Source organism: Arachis duranensis, chromosome 3 (genome assembly GCF_000817695.3).
Source record: "Arachis duranensis cultivar V14167 chromosome 3, aradu.V14167.gnm2.J7QH, whole genome shotgun sequence".
In the NCBI taxonomy this organism is placed as follows: Eukaryota; Viridiplantae; Streptophyta; class Magnoliopsida; order Fabales; family Fabaceae; genus Arachis; species Arachis duranensis.
Window position 1 is genome coordinate 26,313,318 of NC_029774.3, and position 11,470 is coordinate 26,324,787.

The following is an 11,470-nucleotide window of genomic DNA, read 5'->3' on the forward strand; positions in this document are numbered from 1 at the left end:
GGTTCTGCTTCTATCCACTTTGTGAAGTAATCTATTCCCACGATTAAGTATTTAACTTGCCCTGGTGCTTGGGGAAAAGGACCTAACAGATCCATTCCCCATTTTGCGAAAGGCCAGGGGGAAGTTATACTAATGAGCTCTTCTGGTGGAGCCACGTGGAAATTTGCATGCATCTGGCATGGCTGGCATTTTTTCACAAAGTCTGTGGCATCTTTCTGCAAGGTCGGCCAATAGAATCCTGCTCGGATCACTTTTCTGGCCAGCGACCTTGCTCCGAGATGGTTTCCGCAGGTCCCACTATGCACTTCCTCCAATACTTCGGTGGTTCTTGAGGTCGGTACGCACTTCAGCAATGGTGTTGATATCCCTCTTCTGTAAAGGACATTTCTCACCAAAGTATAATGTTGTGCTTCCCTTCGGATCTTTTTAGCTTCTTTCTCCTCCTTGGGGAGGATGTCGAATTTCAGGTATTCGACTAAGGGATTCATCCATCCGAGGTTTAGGCCGACTACTTCAAGTACCTCTCGTTCATCTTCTGCTTTTGATACCGAGGGCTCTTGGAGGGTTTCTTGAATCAGGCTTCTGTTGTTCCCTCCGGGCTTGGTACTTGCTAATTTGGATAGGGCGTCAGCTCTGCTATTTAGATCCCGAGTTATATGCTTAACCTCGGTTTCTGCAAAGCGCCCAAGGTGCTCCAAGGTTTTCTCCAAGTACTTCTTCATATTGGGGTCCTTTGCCTGATACTCTCCACTTATTTGGGAGGTCACCACTTGTGAGTCGCTGTAGATCATCACCTTTGTGGCGCCGACTTCTTCTGCTAATTTTAATCCGGCAATCAAGGCCTCATATTCTGCCTGATTGTTTGAAGCTGGAAATTCAAATTTTAAGGAGACCTCTATCTGGGTTCCTTTTCCATCTGCCAATATTATGCCCGCGCCGCTCCTTGTCTTGTTGGAGGACCCGTCTACATAGAGCTCCCATGTAGTTGGCTTTTCCTCTTGTTCACCGGCATATTCTGCAATGAAGTCGGCGAGGCATTGGGCTTTAATTGCTGTCCGAGTTTCATATCTCAGATCAAACTCGGAGAGCTCGATCGCCCACTGAACCATTCTCCCTGCAACATCCGTCTTCTGGAGGATTTGCTTCATGGGTTGGTTCGTACGGACTCTTATTGTGTGAGCCTGAAAGTAAGGTCGTAGCCTTCGTGAGGCTATCACTAAGGAGTAAGCAAACTTCTCTAGTTTGCGGTACCTTAGCTCAGGACCTTGTAGAACCTTACTGGTGAAATAGACCGGGTGTTGCCCGACCTCGTCTTCTCTGATCAGGGCTGATGAGACAACCCTGTTTGTGACGGATAGGTATAGGACGAGGTCTTTCCCCGGTATTGGTCGAGTTAATATAGGAGGTTGGCTTAAGAATTTTTTGAACTCTTGGAACGCCTCCTCACATTCCGGAGTCCATTCAAACTGGCATTCCTTCCTTAATAGGGAGAATAATGGAAGGGATTTTAGTGCCGATCCTGCCAAAAATCTGGAGAGGGCTGCAAGTCGGCCATTGAGTTGTTGAACCTCTCTCAAACAAGTCGGGCTTTTCATTTCTAGGATGGCCCTGCATTTGTCGGGATTGGCCTCAATCCCTCTTTGTGTTAGCATGAACCCTAGAAATTTTCCTGCCTCTACTGCGAAGGCGCATTTTGCGGGATTTAGTCTCATCCCATGCAACCTTATAGTGTCGAAGACTTGTGAGAGGTCGGTTAAGAGGTCGACTTCTTGCTTGGTTTTTACTAACATGTCGTCGACGTATACCTCCATTAGGCTTCCTAGATGGGGGGAAAACACTTTGTTCATCAGCCTTTGTAAAAAAATTTTTAGTATATCGTATAGTATAGTATAATATATATTTTATTTTAGTATTTTTATAACAAAAAATTAATTCAAAATTAACAAAAAAAATTATATTTTAACATATTAAATAACAAAAAATAACAGAAATTAAAATACACAATAAAAATATAATTTACCAATTTACATAAATTAGATGATCTAAATAATTTATAATTACGAACTATTCTTTAAATTAGGTACAAAAATAATTTTTTTTTTTACTGCCTATTTTTCCACCCTTTCACCTTGTGAGGTAGCAAGACCCTTCCTCTCTGATATGAGTTCACAACCCTCCTTCCCCTAATGCTTTTCTTCCCTCTCACTAACACACTTTCTTTCTATATTGCAGTTGGAGAAGAAGACTCTTTATATAGAGCAATGAAGAGGCCACGCTTGCTGTTTACAGGGGTTAGACCTGTTCCCTGCGTGGCAGCAGCTACAGCACGTCCTCTCGTGGTGCAGGAACATCGGGACTCCACGATGCCAGCTCCACCACGCCCCTGCGTGGTGCCAGAAACGTGCATGCTCACCGCGTCACCACACCCCTGCGTGGTGCTAACACGCTACTCAGTAGCAGGGTCACCACGCTCCTGCGCGTTGACCGGAAGCTCCACCGCCCGGTAAATCACCCCACCCTCCAATATCCTCCCAAGATACTAACTTCTTTCCCATAACAAAAATAATTTTGGTTTGAACAAGATTGGGCCTTCAATTTTGAATAAATTAAATTCTATATACCAATAAAAAACCAAAATTCGGCTAAAATTCCAATAACAAAAGAAAAAAGAAACAGTCTAGCGATACCATTTTCCTTGAGCTGAGTATTTTTTTTTTTTTGTAGATAAATAAATATCTCATAATTTATTGGACAACAGTTTTTAGTCAAGGCCTGGAGCCGAAAACTGGACCAGACCCATGAAAACAACCTGAACCGGCGCCTAAGACACATTAAACACTTAAACAGTTGAATTTTATTTTTTCTTCTTATAAAAAAGCTTAACATGAGATCAGGCTGAATCTCAAAGCTCCAACAGTAGATCAGTGGGCTTTCATTTTCATATGGGCCTCATTTTGGGCTGTTAGTGGCAGTCTGGTAATTCTGGCAACAACCCAAGGTTATTTTAACAACCGTACATAAACCCTAAACGCCATATATAACGCTCTCCCAAAATTTTCCACCTTTATCTCTCACTCAGCGCAAAAAACTTAGGGTTTTCCAAAGACAGATAACACAAGCAACGCCTTCAGCAGTGTGAGAGAATAGAGAGAGAGGAAGCAATGGCGGCGCAGCCTCTCGAGCAGGTCCAATGCTTCGGTCGCAAGAAAACGGCGGTTGCGGTTACCTACTGCAAGCGCGGCCGCGGGCTCATCAAGATCAATGGCTGCCCAATCGAGGTTGTTGAGCCTGAGATCCTACGGTTCAAGGCCTTCGAGCCGATTCTTCTGTTAGGGCGGAGCCGCTTCGCCGGCGTCGACATGCGCATCCGCGTCAAGGGCGGTGGACACACTTCTCAGATCTACGCCATAAGGCAGAGCATAGCGAAGGCGCTGGTTGCGTTCTACCAGAAGTACGTTGATGAACAGAGCAAGAAGGAGATCAAGGACATTCTCGTCAGGTACGATAGGACCTTACTTGTTGCTGATCCAAGGCGCTGTGAGCCTAAGAAGTTCGGTGGTCGTGGCGCTCGCGCGAGGTTCCAGAAATCTTACCGTTAGGGAGAGAAAAGGAGGGGTTTTTTGGGGTATGGGGTTTCGGTTCATGTTTTATGCTGTGGAAAACTCTTATTGAGCAGTAGTTATATTAAGTCTTGGAGATTTTATTGCGTTTTGATTGTTATGTGATGCTTTTTTTTTTTTTACAGATATTTAATTTTAATCGAAGAACTTCATTGATTATTAGATATGAATTATGCAAAACTCTTCATTCATTTAAGTGTTTTGGTTTTTAAATTTGATTTAATTTAGTTTTCTAGTTACTGTTTTACTGGTAGCTGTAGTGATGACTGAATAACAATAATGTCAAGCTGGGGAGAACGCTTTTAATCACCTGCTATCAAAAGTTTTCAATATGAAGCATTTTTCATATGAAATATAGTTGGGATTATTAAGTCCCCCGTGTGTGTGGTTATGACTATTAGCTACATTGGTACATTTTTTTTTGCTATTTCATTGTAAAATTTAGAATATGTGCTCTTCCTTAAAAAGTACGGCCTTTAAATTCAGAGCATCTCTCGTTTTGAGGGTAATGCTATCAGAATGGTGGAACGAAGAAGGGCCGAGAAGGACACTACAAAATAGTGGGTCTCCAATGAATGCCCCAAATACATTCGTCTCTCTTGCAACTGTAGGGTGTAAAAGTATTTAACGCCACAATAAGTTTGAATTAGTGTTGTTTACTACAAAAATCTACGGGCAAAAGATGTGTTCAGATATTAGTGTGGGATCCATGGCATGGCAAACCTAATGCTTTTGATGCTTATATTGTGATAAACTATATAAAACTCGGAGTGTTATTGTGGACAAAATGATTGTGATTGAAAACACAGATGTAAGCAGAATCCGTTCCATTTTTAAGTTTGTTACGGTAGGTAACCGGAGATTAGTACAACGGATGGCGTTTGGCAGCCCAAGTGTGCGATGGATGAGAACTCCGGAAAGGTCCGCAACTCGGGAGGCTCCGTCCGACTTGTGCTCGCGTATGAATGGGGGGTGGTACCTGCAAAGACACTCCGATGCCTAAGTTAGCAAGGGTGTAAGCAGGTCTAGAGAGTATTGGGCTTTTTTATACCTGAAGGGGTGTCAGGGTATTTATAGAGGCGAGCCAATAACCACCGTTGGTGTAGTGCCATATCTTTAGGGTGGTAACCGTCCCTATTATCTTGGGGAGGTTAAGATATGACTTTATGAGACGGTTAGAGAGATTTTAGGGGCGGTTACTCATTTGAATGAGTGTTTATCTGCCAGCTAATCTCGCATCCGACCTCTTCTGACCAAGTCGTGGTTGATACCGACTTCTTATGTGAAGGCCGGTACTTAGCTAGGCTCTAATCCTTTAGATTAGGCCTTTTAGTTGGACCTGGGCCTTTATATTGGGCCAGGGTATGAACACCAATATTATACGATGTGGTCCAATGTATTTTAAAGGTTAATTTTAAAACCAACTATACAAAGTAGAATATACATTTTCAAAAAAGAAATGATACTTGCATCTTTTCACATGTTTTTTTCTTTTACAATTTAAAAAATATTATCTTCTTTTACCTTTTATTAATCACTTCTAATATCAAAAGTGAAATATATACAAAATAAATATATACAAAAATAATGCATATAATATTCTCCTCGTCAAAACAAACTAAGAAAACAACAACTCCAAAACTTAAATATTAGAGTTCATTACTATTTCAGAGTTCAGTTGAAAATCCAAAGGCTGAACGCATGTTTCAGAAAAAATAACACCAACTTCAAGTTATATTTACATAAACCTAGCCAAAATCATTTTGCTCCACAAGATGTCATTCGTGGCAATAAGCTACATTAATTTGCACATCAAGGTAAAATGGCTATTGCAAGCTTTGTTCCTTTAAGAATAAGAGTAGAACATAATCATCATCGTACTTCGTGTCAACATACCATCCATCTGTCATTTAATGATAGAATATAATAATAGCTATGTCCAAGAGATATCTTTCCAAGAATTGTAGGAATAATCTTTTATATTTGACAAGCTCATAGGCACAAAACTGCAGGACATGCAAGGCATCTAATCCTACTTCCCCCCTTCAACCAAAAAATTATAATAATTCTCATACAGCTTTAAGATTGGGATGGGAAACGCATAAAAAAGAAATAAGAAAGAAAGAAAAAAAAGCGGATAAAAAAAGAAAGAAAAAACAAAACAATTTAACAGCACATCTTGTGACTTTTGTGCTAAAATTGGAACTCACATTCTATTCCTGAGAATCAGAAGCAGCTTCTTTCAAACATGACCTCATAATCTTTGCAAGCTTTGCACAAGCGTCGAGGCAAAGTTGCATTCCCTGCACGCGAGAAACTAGAATGTCACTGATAGTTTGTTCTGTTGCAATTAATAATTATGTTAATATAAGTTTCTCCCACTAGAGCCTAAACAAAACAGCAATGCATCAATCCTCTGAACAGGAAACCTAGGCATTTGCTAAGTATTGTTCTTCAGAACAATAACATAAATAGGCATACCTCGTTAATCTTTGGGGTGGACCATTCCCCAGTAACTGTAAGTTGAGTAATTTCATAGCGAGAAGGCATGCACGTAATCATCAAGCTTCCATCTTGGGAATTTTCCTCCTCAAAAATAGGATCAATGACAAGATTCTTACTGAGACAGGACTGCAATCATTGAAAAAAATAAAGAAACGTGTGATTTTGGGGCTAATCAAAACTAAGTAAAGATTGCAGAAGATCAAGTTCGATAGTAAATCAAAATTTCAAGACAAAGTTTATAATAGACACAGCTTAACCACCAATGAAGCAGGTATAAACGCATTCAGAAGACTGCAAATGTGAGAAAGATTCATACCACAGAAACTGATGCAACGAGATCATACATCATTATTCCAGCATCAGCCAGGGCAAGGCTAGCACATGATATGACAACTGGGAGATCACCTTCATAAATAATAATAATATTGATGATTCAAAATCGGCAAACAGAACATATTTTGTCCAATCATCTCAATTAAATTACATCTCTGATGTCTTCAAAGTTTAAAATAGGATCATTCATCACAATTTCTTATCATACAAATCAAAGATTTGTGCTTATGAAAGCTGCATCCCAAGAGAACAAGAACCTGAGTACAATAACAGATTGACCCAGTAAATAACTAAATACTAACATTTTATGTGTCCACAAGTAAATGGTAAATTGTATAAAACACAAGACATGGTAACCATATGCACACAGCAGTCTTAATTGAAGAAAACTTGCACTACATTAATCACTATGGAAGACAGTATAGTAGGCATATGCCATCAATTCCCATATCTACTTGAGTAATTAAGGCCTCACACAGAAGAGCTTCTGATTGAAAAAAGTGGTTCAACTATAAGAAATGACATCTTTTCCCACACAAGTCACAAGGTGTCTCCACACTTAAGTGTGGGGCTAAGCTAATCCTTCTTAGGCATCTGACATATTTTGGCCTCTGGTAGTGAAATTCAAACCTTGGTTCTGAAAGAACAATTAACGTAACTTCATTTTTATATTGCTTTTAGGTAACTTATTCAGAAAATCATCATCCTTAATTTCTAACCATTGAACACAACATCTCTTATCAAGCAAACAGAAATACATTATGAAATGAAAGCTTACCGCCGCCAGATTCCAACACCAAAGCAAAAACATCCACAGTGGTCTTGGGGAAAGATTCTAATATTATTGCACCCTCCAAAGCTTTATGAAGCATTGCAGTGTATTCTTTGTGATCTGAACCCTAACTTTGTGAGATTTAAGATATTAAATGCTTAATAGCAATATATGCAACAAAGGGAAAAACAAATTCCTATAATTTTTTTAAAATACCTGTCCACGAACTGGACTTGCAAACGTTGTATAGCTAACATTGCAATTTAAACGCCCTATATCACTGTACATCATTGCCTTCTTGCTCTCTCTAGGCCCGAATCTGAAGAGCAAAATGCAAATAATAAATCCATGTTACATGAAGGAACAAACAAGAGCTGCGGAAAAACACACCACAGCCAGCTGATTTAGTAATTAACACAATCCAATTAAGAGAATTACTCACACAGCTACAATGACCTTGGTATTTCCAAATTCTGCATAGGCTGATCCTGATGCAGCATTCACAGCACCAGTCCTGAAAACTGCAACATGCAAGCATTTTCCCATTAGGGGGAATCAGCTACATTAATCATCCGATGCCCGTTAAACAATGCTTCAAATGAGATATCGAAAAGATGAAAACCAAGCAAAAGATTCTGAAGAGACATACATTATCAAATTTCAAATTTCCAAAAACTCAGAAGTCTACATTGGCAGTTAAGTAGTTTACCATAAGCTCAAGTGAGTGCATCTCATATATTTATTTACAAATTGTTTCTGCTCCACTACCAGCACACACCATTCTTTATGATAATGTAATGTTCACTTTAATCATACCATGATCAACACTTCAATTATTCAACATAACACACAATACAATATAATACAATACAATACACCTTACAATTCAGCATGTATCCATTGTAAAGGAATATCATTAAACATTTTCAGTTACACCTAATGAAGAAAAACAAAAGATTATTACCGAAACATGTTCTCAAAGACTAAGGTTTGGATTGAAATAATAATAATAATAATTAAAAAAATAAACGGAAATGGAAGGTGGCAGGGGTTACAAGCAGGTCTGCACTGGTGGAAGCCGCGGCCATCAGGTCGGACCCAGTCTTCTTGGAAAAGGGAAGTTTTCTTCTTCTGAGTAGTCGGAGACGGCGAGTACGTCGCCGGAGCGCTTCCGGCTTTGCCGGCCATTGTCTCCAAACGGCGGTGACCAGTGCAGTGAAAAGTCAGAACACAAAAACACGCACACAAACTGTGTGTTGTTTTGTTTCTTTTTCCCTTTTGCCTTTTCCGTTTCTTTTTTCACAAAATTGAAAAAAGGTAAAAAAATCAGCCAACAGAGGGAAGAGGAGCGCGACAGAGCAGATGCGCTCCGACGAGAAGCAAACGAACGACAGCGATACCGATGGTAGGGGTGGGAGCTTGGTAGCGACGTGAGGGTTCTCTGACAACACCGGCGTCGACGGGACCCTATGGCCGACGTGAGCAGTTCGGTGATGGAGAAGGTGGGGGTGAATGGCTGCTGCTACTGCTAGGGCTACTAGTCTTCTCAGTTCTCTCAGGTGAGAGTGGATTACTAAAATTCTTTTTTTTTTTAATTATAAAACGCCGTCGTTTTTGGAGCACCCATCGGACCGGTTTTAAGAATTATGACAAAAAGCAAAAATGAGTCAAATGACTATTTTAAGTATTAAATTCAACTTCGAACCCATAAATATTTTTTAGTTTTTTTTAATGAATAATGTAGCAATATGTATTCATTGTATTCTCATAATATAGTCTTTAGACGAATGATATATATATATATTGTTACGATGGGTAACCGGAGATTAATGGACTGGACTGTATTGGCTGGCCCGATCGTCAGCGGATGGTAGCCTCAGAGCAGGTTTGTGCGCTGGAACCTCCTTCCGACTTGTATACGTGAGTGAATGGGGGGTGGTACCTGCAAAGACACTCCGATGCCTAAGTTAGCAAGAGTGTGAACAGGTTTAGAATGTATTGGTCTTAGAGATACCTGAAGAGTGTCAGTGTATTTATAGTGGTGAGCCAATAACCACCGCTGAAGTAGTGCCACCCTTTTAGGGTGATAACCGTCCCTTTATCTTAGGGAGGTTAAGATATGGCTCCTGGAAGTGGTTAGAGAGATTTTAGGGGCAGTTACTTATTTGAATTGATGTTGATCTGCCAACTATTCTCCGTCCCGACTTCTTTAGAGCAAATCGTAGTCAAGACCGATTTCTCAGTACGAAGGTCGGTGCTCAGCAAGGTTCAATCCTTTGGACTAGGCCTTTCGTTTGGACCTGGGCCTTTATTATTGGGTCAGGGTATGAACAGTGCCCTTACTCGAGCCCAAGATCTCTTTAAGACTTGGGTTCGAGTATTTTACTCGGGTTCGTAGCCGACTTTCTTAGAGGAGACGGGGTTTTTAAACCGACGTGATTTTTGCGACCTTTTGTTCTTGACAGTTACGTCTATTCAAGCGTCGCGTCCGTTAGGGATGCGCCTAGGGATTGATGGCTTTGGTAACGGTGCACTCTTATTAATGACTGCCCCGTTTTTACCATTATGCCCCTAGAGTACTTATAAATACTTTTCCCTCTATTTCATTATTTTCTTTCTGCGATTTTTCTAATTTTTCTCTTCGTTCGTTCTTCATTCGTTCGTGCTACACTTCTGCGTCTCGAAGCTTTTACTTCCTGCAACCCTCATCTTCAGATAAAGGTCAGTTTCTTTTTCTCTTTCATATTTTTCGTATGCCTTTATTTTGTAGATAAGTAGGTTTGTAGACTTCTGCTTGGTTCCTCTTTCTCCCCTCTAGAGACCTTGTTTTTTATTTTTTCTTTTCTTTTTCCCTTTGTAGGTTTCCTCGTCTTCTTTAAGAAAAGAAAAATGGCCTCCGTAGATTGGGTTGACGTTACTGTCCTAGGGGAGGAGCCGTTGGTTGATGTCGAGTTTATTATCCATCTTCGTACTCACCACTGGCTCTGTACCTCGGATGAGGACGAGCCTAAGTATGAATTGCTTATCCCGAGTCCAGAGGACCGAGTTTGCCATGGGAGGGCCAACGGAACGGCCCCTCATTTCTTTTTTATGTATGAATGCATGATCACCCATTTGGGCATTTTTCTACCTTTTTCAGATTTTGAGATGTCTGTTTTGCGACACTGTCGGGTTGCCCCTACCCAGCTTCACCCCAACTCTTGGGGTTTTTTGAAAATTTATCAATTTATTAGCCATGCTTTGGAGTTCCCGACCTCTCTAAAAATCTTTTTCCATCTTTTCCATATGACCAAGCCCTTCAGTGGGCTAAACAATAAACAACAATGGGTTTCCTTCCGAGCCATACGAGGTTGGAGAATCTTCACCCTTTTTGACGAATCCTTCCACGACTTTAAAAATTATTTTTTCAAAGTGCAAGTTGTAGAGGGTCACCACCCCTTTTTCCTGGATGATAATTCTTCTCCTCGCTTTTCTTTATACTGGCTGGAGGCCTCCCCTTGTGAGAAATATGGTCTGGATGACCTGGATGAAGTAGAGGCTGCCATTGTGGGGTTCCTCCGAGAAGTGTGGGGGAGGGCCCCATATTTGGACACTAAAAAGTTTCTCCAAGGGTCTCCGACCTTTATCCAAGCACAGCTAGGTAGCTTTCGTTTGTTTGTTAGATTCCTGACTCGTTAACTGAACTTTCCGACTTGTTTAATTCATTAGCTATTGTTTTATTTTTCAGAAATGGCGAAGGCGAATGCTCAGGAATCTTACCAGAGAGTCCAGGAGGCCAAAGCAAAAAGTCTCACGCCAGGACTGGTGGTATCCGGGTTATCTCTCCTCCTCCTCCTCCTCGGAACGTTGGGACTCTCTCCAAGCCCATTGTGGTTTCTTCTTCAGCTTCCTCTCAACCGCCCCCCGTCGTCCGACCCTCCCCTGAGCCAGAAAAAAAAGAAGGGCAAGACCTTAGAGTCTGGCTCTTCTGGTGAGGTTAAGGCGGATGCTCTTGCATTCGTCCGAAAGAACATCTACCCCCATGCTCGTATAAGCATGGATGATGTGTCTGTTCGGAGCCACCTTACCACTATGGTTGAGGAGAGTCTCAAGGCGGCGGGGGTTTGCAGCAAACTCTTGGATATCTTTGAGAATGCTCCTCTCAGCTCTTTAGGGATGACCTCGAGGGTCGAGGAGCTGGAAGGAAGGCTTCGCTCATACCAAGAGCAGGAGAGGGAGTTGAAGGAGGAAGTCGCCAAGC

General features: G+C 41.1%; 2 protein-coding genes across 12 annotated transcripts in view; one reads left to right on the plus strand and one right to left on the minus strand.

The window, feature by feature from the left end:
- Positions 1-8,803, minus strand: part of LOC107478276 (exosome complex component RRP41-like) — a 14,486-nt gene extending 5,683 nt beyond the window's left edge. For 3 of the 11 annotated variants that reach the window (XR_008007112.1, XM_021137992.2, XM_052259187.1), the window contains exons 1-7: positions 8,286-8,803; positions 7,673-7,751; positions 7,447-7,549; positions 7,237-7,357; positions 6,442-6,530; positions 6,102-6,251; positions 5,831-5,923 (exon numbers count right to left, since the gene is read on the minus strand). Coding sequence is in view for 8 of the 11 variants with exons in the window: in XM_021137992.2 (XP_020993651.1) it covers positions 5,834-5,923; positions 6,102-6,251; positions 6,442-6,530; positions 7,237-7,357; positions 7,447-7,549; positions 7,673-7,751; positions 8,286-8,418 (765 nt within the window). In the remaining 3 variants the exon portion in view is untranslated. Of the gene's footprint in view, positions 1-5,252; positions 5,524-5,830; positions 5,924-6,101; positions 6,252-6,441; positions 6,531-7,236; positions 7,358-7,446; positions 7,550-7,672; positions 7,752-8,285 lie in introns of those variants that run through there. The other 8 variants (XR_008007113.1, XM_052259185.1, XM_052259188.1 and 5 more) reach the window with 4 other exon arrangements.
- Positions 3,056-3,720, plus strand: LOC107478277 (40S ribosomal protein S16-like). The gene has a single exon (XM_016098415.3). The coding sequence runs from the start codon at positions 3,162-3,164 to the stop codon at positions 3,597-3,599; it is 438 nt and encodes a 145-aa protein (XP_015953901.1). The 5' UTR covers positions 3,056-3,161; the 3' UTR covers positions 3,600-3,720.
- Positions 8,804-11,470: the final 2,667 nt, after the last annotated feature.

Bases quoted from the DNA above. Each gene is read 5' to 3' on its own strand.
- LOC107478277 (XM_016098415.3), top strand. From the start codon at position 3,162: ATGGCGGCGCAGCCTCTCGAGCAGGTCCAATGCTTCGGTCGCAAGAAA.